This window comes from Vanellus vanellus (assembly GCF_965231255.1).
Source record: "Vanellus vanellus genome assembly, chromosome: 4".
Lineage (NCBI taxonomy): Eukaryota > Metazoa > Chordata > Aves > Charadriiformes > Charadriidae > Vanellus > Vanellus vanellus.
In genome coordinates, this window is record NC_138909.1 from 27,139,728 (window position 1) to 27,147,371 (window position 7,644).

Consider the following 7,644-nt stretch of genomic DNA (forward strand, 5'->3'; position numbering starts at 1 on the left):
AGTAAAATAACTGCAGCACATACTATTAAAAAAAAAAAAAAAAAATCTACCATAGGCCCATGCTAGCTCGCCTCTTCTTTGCCTGACAATCTCTCTTCCAGTCTTTAGTCAGTCTCCCTTTGTTTTTCTTTTCCAGATTCTCAACTTTCTTCTGAGCAAAGTCTTCTGATCATATCATACACAGCTGCTGCCACAAAAAAAAAAAAAAAAAAAAAAAATTGCATCGCTCGAAGTTACTCCAACCCCTCTACAGGACTGTGAGACAGTCCTGTTTAACTGGACCGCCTTCTACCTGCTTGATTTCCCTGTCTGCCAGCAGCACAGAACACAGTCTCCCAACTTAGGGGTTTTGTTGCACCAAACCCCACTTCTGCATTACACAAGCTGTGAGAAGCAGCTCCTACCAGCTTTGACTAGCACCTGGAATGACAGGACACAAGAAAAGTGGAGCTTTCATTTATTGGACCGAAACTACAAATAGGTTCACTTTGACTTCTGGCTCTGTGCTTGTGCCTTCAACACTTTCACAACGATCTTCTGCTCCTCAATAAGAAAAGCTCGTTTGATCCTGCAACAGAAAAAGAAAACAACTTTACTACATGTATCCACTCACGTGAAAACACAGAAATAATACAAAGTTACAATCAGTTTTGCTGTCTCCAATATTCATTATACACGCGGTGTTTGTTCCACAATTACATAAAAAGAGAAACCATGGATGCCAGCCAGCAGGAAAACACAGGGAGAGTGGCATTCAATGAATATAGAAGTTTGGGGAAGAAGGCCTAGCGCGCCTGCAAATTTAGGGCAAGTGGCTTGTAGGCAAGCAAGGTAATACCCAATGGCTGAACACTGGAAAAATTACCACCTTCACTGACTTCAAAGGCAAAAAGCAAAAATCCTCACTGGCAATCTAATTTAGCTGTTCTTAAAGTCAGAATTGGTACGACCAGGCGTGGTTAGCTCTCTTCCTTAGAGCTACAGAAAGCTTTATGCGAGCCCAGTTATCAAAGCAAGAACAGTTCCCTGCTCAAGATTAAAACTCTTCTGCACATAAACAGAGAAAACCCTGGAAGGTCAAGTCATGCCTAAATACGATTTTTTCTGGAAGACATTAGGCCACCACGCAGATGGGTTAAGCGACAGTACTCACATCAACAGCCTATTTGATGATTTTGAGTTAAAAGCACAAATACACCACACGCTCTTCTACCTTGAAATATTAAAGTGACTTTCCATATGCATTTGGTACACGACTGCTGCTGCAGTACACAAAACCCACCAAAGATGCCTAAACAGATGCAGGAGAAAACTTGCCAATTACAGAGAATAGGCAACTGTGGTTTTTGGTTTAGGGAGAAAAAGGCATACTTGTGTATTAAAAACAACCTACCAAGCTCATAAAGTGTTTGGGAAAACACTCAGTAAAAAATTAGCTTTTAACATGTAGAAGTTATGCTACGGATCTGCAGCTGTAACAACGTGTCTTCAGTGGCACCTAATGCAATTTAACTTGAACTCACTCAAGAAAAAGACCAAACAGCTGGCATGATTTGCAATATAGATGAAAAAACTGGCATTAGACTTCTGACTCCAGAGATCTGCTTTGATTATCATTCATATCGATGACAGTCTTCGTAATACACGTTTTTCCTCAAACTTGCCAAGGAAGTATAGGATCTACAGCTGTGTCCTGGTTTCAGCTGAGACGAGTTAATTTTCTTCCTAGTAGCTGCTGTGTTTTGGAGTTAGTACAAGAATAATGTTGGTAACACATATTCTTTTACCTGTTGCTAAGTAATGCTTAATATTAATTCAAGGACTTTTACAGCTTCCCATAGAAGCTGAGAGGGAGCACAGACAGGACAAGTTGGCCAACAGAATATTCCATACCACAGACATCATGCTCAGTATGTAAATGGGAGTTGGCCGGGGGGCAGGAATCCACAATTGCTGCTTGGGATGGGATGGGCAATCGATCATCAGGTAGTGAGCAACGGTACTGCACCACTTATTTTCTATACTCTCTTATCCTTATTGTTATTATTATCTTTTCTTTCATTACTGTTCTATTAAACTGTCTCTATCTCAACCCACGAGGTTTCCTTTTTTCCCTGAATCTCCTCCCCTATCCCATTGGGAGGGGAGAGGAGTAAGTGAATGGTTGCATGGTCCAGGTTGCCAGCTGGGGTTAACCACAACAAATTGTTACCCAATAACATTGAATCCAGTGAAGCCCAGCAAAGGCCATCTTAAATGTTAACCACATAAAGATGCTTAATATGCAACCAAGTAATATCTTTGAATCCCAAAACAGCACAAAGAAGCCAAAAGCTCAACTTTGCATAAGGTAAAAAAAGAAACATCTTTACTATGGGGGCTGAATATAAAATAAAAATCCAGAATGAGCAGACTGTTTAGCACCAAAGCAACACTGCAGTAAGAAATCATGAAAATATGCTCTCTACAAAGGAGCTCCACATGCAGTAAGTAGCTCAAATCCAGGGGCAAAAATAGGACACATCACTGCTAATGTGCCCCATCCTCACCCCCTCCATTCTACTACACCAATTTCCAACAAGAATCTTCAAAATTTTGGCCCACATTATGAAAATGGTGAGATGCAAAAATCTCATATGAAGTACCCTCAAGAATAAAGTTAGCTTTTTGTAAGCTTACCTGTCGCGGACACACTTGGCACACATGGAACCACCATAGGCTCTGCTAACATGCTTCTTCGTTTTTGACAGCCTCATAAGAACTTTAGGACGCACAGCACGAACCTACAGAAAGCAAAAATGAGAAGTGTGTTGTAAGACAGTAATTTTGGATAAAAGCCATATTAAGAAAATTCACTTTGATATTTTAGAAAAGCAGCACCACAAGTTGATTATTTAAGATGCAAAAAAAATGACTGAAGTCAGTTTGTTGCACATGCCATCTTCAGCATTCCTCAGCTGATCTTTTAATTCTACCACAAGGGTTCACTGATAGATTCATCATTAAAAAACTGTTTATAAAATATTTTTTTCTTAACTATAGGAACTGCTCATAGATATTACTCAAGCATTCCCATCACAGCTAAGAGCAATGGCATTACACCAAAAACATATTTTGGAGAAAAATAAGTTAAACACATTCATTCCTTTTTTCTAAAACTGAAAGTCAAACTCGGTTTATGTGTTTTTTTTAAAGCCTACCTAATAGGTCCAATTTAGACTTTTAAACCTCCTACAGAATTAAAAATTTCGGCCAGTTACAACTTACAGAACAAGTTCAGATATAACAGCAATGAGAACCACAAGCATTAAAAAAAAGCACTTAACTCTTTAAGCTTTCAAAGCTGTTTTTACCAGTACGAAATTCAGATAAGAATGTTTTTAAAGAATAAAGTCTTTCCAACAAGAATTCACCAAGAAACAGGCATATTACCTCAAAAGGCTCTTTTTACTGAAAAAAACCTTTGCTGTAAAAAAAAATGTTATGCCAATAAGGCTAATACTTACACCACGAAGTCTTCCTGGGCATATACCACATGCCGACTTTGGTGCCTTCCCTACCTTCTTGGTGTAAAGGTAAACAATCCTGTTCCCGGGTGTTCGGGACCTAAATATGGCAGAAAAATACTCTGTTAATGTAACAATCAAAACTTAAACTTAGCTTTCTAAAAAATTAAGTTTTCTTAGAAACTACATCTTACTTACAGTCTGGTCTTGTTGGAAGCTGTGTTGTAGGACAACCTACGGCGGTAGGTCAGGCGCTGAACCATTTTTTACACCTAAATTAGTCAAAAACAAAGCAGCATTAGTTTAAGGGTTCAGTGTCCACATGGAAGCTCGCATACCACAGCATCACCTGCACTGACATATCAAGCTACATCTGCATCAGCAGCTGCTCATTCTGTATTAGTATTAACAAAATTAAAGCATTTCCTCATTAACGACACCCAACACAACTACATAAAAAATAAAAATAAATAACAACACACGTGACAGCGGATGGAGGGTGACTCGCACTGAAGATTCACCCGAACTAATTTCAACGCAGTTCAACATCCTGGTCTCGCCTGTATGATGTCATGCTCCCCTAAGAAACTCTTTAAAGCTGTACCAGCTTCGTGTTTTCTAGTCAACGCAAGCTTCGTTGGTGACGCTGAAAAAAAAGCTGGAGCGAACACAGCGCTGTCCCCTCCGACCCCATCGGAAAACAAACCGAACCAGTCACACTCCAGGCCCTTACCAGAGCCTTCTCCGGGCCCAGGCACGACGCCCCGAGGGCGGCGAGACCCGCAGCACCCTGCTCCCGCCGGGCCGCAAGCCAGTAACGCCCCCGCTCTAGGCGCCGGCCGCCTTCGCAGCCCCTCGGGGCAGCCCCCCGCAGCCGGGGCCGCCGCTCCTCGGGGCACAGCGCCGCGGCCCCGGGCATCGGTTCGTCGCGCCCCGGGAGACGCGGGCCCCTCTCCAGAGCCCCGCCGCGGAGGCCTGAGGAGGCCCCGCCACTCCGCCGCGCAGCTCGGCCCCCTCCACCGGCCCCAGCGCGGGCGGCAGCGCCGCCCGCCCCTCACCGCAGCCCCCCGGGCCCGCCGGCCGCCCTCACCGCCCGCCGGGCCGCGGATGGGGGCGGATAGACGCCGACGGCCCCCAGCCGCTCTCTGCCATACCTGGTGCCGCCGGACCCGGAAGAGGAAGCAGAAACGCGCGGGTCAACATTGAAATAGTGGCGCTCTAGAACCCGGAAGGAATAGCAGCAGTTGCGCGCTGTAGCCTATCTCCCGACCTCCGAAGCGTAGGGAGACGCCATGTTGTACGGCAGCGGAGGCGCAAGCGTGACGCCATGTTGTACGGCTGAGGGGGGGACGGGGCGCCGCTCAGCGGCAGGAGAGGGGGCAGCCCCGGGCGAGGCCGGTGGAGGTGGTGGAAGGTGGTGGAAGGTGGTGGAAGGTGGTGGAAGGTGGTGGAGGCGGTGGAGGTGATGGAGGTGATGGAAATGGTGGTGTTTGGGGCTGTAGAGCCAGGGGGGATGTGCTAAAGCACAACAAAATCCTCTCTGCTGCAGATGCTTTACTTTTCCCAGGGATCCTACGTACGTGCTCTCTCCCCACACACACACTTTTTTTACTTTTTGTGTGTTTTACTGAAAAGCTTGTTTTTCTAGAACACTGGCTTCTTTACTCAGAAAGAACATTTTGTTCTTTATTATGGCGGTTACATAGTTGTAGGCCCATAAGCCATTTCCCAGTCAGCTGTTCTAAGCTCTGAATTACGAATCACCCCTGCATGCTTTTCCACACCAAACTGGTGTGGAAACTGTGTGTTCTCACACAAAACTTACCTGGGCAGAAGGCTGGTCCCCACCTGAAGGGTCCCCCACCTCTCCTCCTGCCAGCCTCCATGGGGAGAGGTTTGCACCTTCCCTCTTTTCCCCAGTGTTCAAGTTGTTCAAGAACCCCGTGCCTGGAGCACCCAAGGGCTCTCCTTGCCTCTCCCTTCCTCTGGAGATGCCCTCACTGCTGCCCGCCATCCGCCTTCCCGGCCCCTGCGCCCGTCGGACAGGCTGATCCCGAAACGGGGCTCTGTGAAGAATAACACATTCCGACATTTGCCTAACGCCTCCTCGCTGCGCCGGCAGCTGCACGGGGACACTCTTGGGCAGAAATTCCTCTCACCTCTCTAGCAAGGCACGTACTCTCTGTCACTTGTGACAGTTTAGGTGCTCAGGCAGGAAGATGAAGCTGTAAAACTTTCTCTGCTGGTCAGGTCAAAGGTCCACCTGACCCCAAAATCCCATTTCCCATATGTACCCAGGAAAAGCATAGGGGAAACAGGACATGGAGAATCGATCTTTCCCTTAATACACTCTCCACGCATTCAGCAGTCAGCACCTTAGAAGCTTTCCTGAGCCAGGTCATGTTTTCTGACTTTCGTATTTAATAGCCTCTGGTAGATCCGTAAGAAAAGAAAAGAAAGGACACAGCAAGAGCTAAGGGATTGTAAAATGGCTTGTCAACAGCCAGAAAGAGCGTTCCAGTGGTGCTAGATCTGCCACTTATTAAATAATAAACCCATAAAAACCACCCATATCAGCCCCTTGTAATTGCATTAAGTACTGCTTTTGTAGGAAGGAAAGGGGGCACGCTCACTAGAAGGAGCTCCACTGGATTACATTTCTTCTCCATTTCGGCTCCTGTCCCACGCGTGCAGGTCCCTGACAAGCCGAGAAGGACGCTGACAAGCCGAGCTGGCCTCTCTGCTCTGAAATCAGCAGCTGGCTGGTGATAGGAAGGAACACGATATCCATTTGCAGCTCCCTAATGGATCCTGCTCCCGCCCCACCATGTGGCATTGACACGTTGAAGACCAAGAGATTTTAAAGCACAGGTTTCCATCCCTTCTGCTCTCCAGACTCTGCTCTGGTGGTGGCCTCGCTCTGCCACACAAAATCCACCCCCTGCTTCTCGGGGAGCACGTGAACACGTTGTGGCCACTGCCGCAATTGCTGCTGACTTGTACGGGCAACATCTTCACGTAGCATCCATGGGACACGGCCACTTGCAAGGAGCTCAGGATTGGGCCCAGTGGCTGTAAGCCCTGAAAGGCTCTTGTGTGCCACAGGCCCGAGCAATGTTCTACAGCCATAAGCAGGGACCTGCTCATTAAACATGTAGGATGTGGCTGCCATCGTTAGCGGCTTCAGCTTTGCTTTTGGAGAGTGGCGGGTGCTCAGAAAGCTTTGATGTGTGCTCCTGGCCTTATTTATGGGCTTGTAACTCGCAGTTCATTGTACTGCATCCTCCCTGTTTTCGATCTATAATTATTATTTTGGTTAATTATTGACTCTTTTTAAGTGCAAATTATGGACACCAGATTTTTTCTAATTCATGAAAGAAGAGAAAATATGTATGAACTAGATTTTAGGGTATATTTAAAATAGGAGCATATTTCAGACGACAAGTAAATTTCAGAGCAATTACAGTACTTAATATGAACTTTCTAGGCCCAGAACCCTGAGGGGAATAAGAAAGCCAATTAAATTAGATTAAATAATCATGCCTAAATATAAAAGTGTAACAGAATCCAATTGTTAAAGAACAACACTATTAAATTATGATGGAATAGTTTAGTTTAGATGTTGTCAGTGCAACAGGTTACTATTTCATTATTGAACAACGGTATCAATACTTTTTTGAATTTACCCGATTAGGGCTCTAAACTCAACTGGTGTAATTCTTAGGAGCTGTCAACTAAATTCCAGTGGTTTACTTCTGCTGACGCATTGGCCTAGTTTTTCAAACATTTTCCGTTTATTTTGTAAGAGGAACAGGGCTGTCAGGCAAATGGCTCGCTGGAGCATCTAGAAATGTTAGCTTTGTGACAACTGGTTTAATGCTATCTAATGTGGGGCTAAGATTTGAAGCAGGAGCTCACTAAGCCCATTTTGTACAGATTAGTGCTAGTCAAGTGATTCTCTCATGTTCTCTGCTACTCCTACCTCTTCACAGCACCGAACCGTCTCTTTTGGGAGCAGTTATTTTCCATGTCCAACATGTCTCATTAACTCTTTCCGCACTTTCTTCTTTCCTTGAATACAACAAAGGGGAAGGATTAGCAAACGCATAACCCATCGACTTGGACAAGTAACAGTGGC

General features: G+C 45.4%; 1 protein-coding gene across 2 annotated transcripts; it reads right to left on the reverse strand.

The window, feature by feature from the left end:
• Nucleotides 1–440: 440 nt before the first annotated feature.
• On the reverse strand, nt 441–4,725 carry RPL34 (ribosomal protein L34). Of its 2 annotated transcripts, none has more exons than XM_082482568.1 (5): nt 4,661–4,725; nt 3,705–3,778; nt 3,507–3,606; nt 2,680–2,783; nt 441–568 (listed from the first exon to the last, which is right to left on the reverse strand). In XM_082482568.1, exons 2-5 carry the CDS (start codon nt 3,767–3,769, stop codon nt 484–486), a joined length of 354 nt encoding a protein of 117 aa, XP_082338694.1. In that variant the 5' UTR covers nt 3,770–3,778; nt 4,661–4,725; the 3' UTR covers nt 441–483. The 2 variants fall into 2 exon arrangements, with proteins under 2 accessions (XP_082338694.1, XP_082338695.1); XM_082482569.1 differs by lacking the exon at nt 4,661–4,725 and adding an exon at nt 3,989–4,333.
• Nucleotides 4,726–7,644: the final 2,919 nt, after the last annotated feature.

Excerpts from the sequence above, each read along its gene's own strand:
- RPL34 (XM_082482568.1), bottom strand. The coding sequence starts at position 3,769 with ATGGTTCAGCGCCTGACCTACCGCCGTAGGTTGTCCTACAACACAGCT. Across the intron at positions 3,607-3,704 it reads GCTTCCAACAAGACCAGACT|GTCCCGAACACCCGGGAACA; the intron begins GTAAGTAAGATG and ends TGCCATATTTAG. Across the intron at positions 569-2,679 it reads GCCAAGTGTGTCCGCGACAG|GATCAAACGAGCTTTTCTTA; the intron begins GTAAGCTTACAA and ends TTTCTGTTGCAG.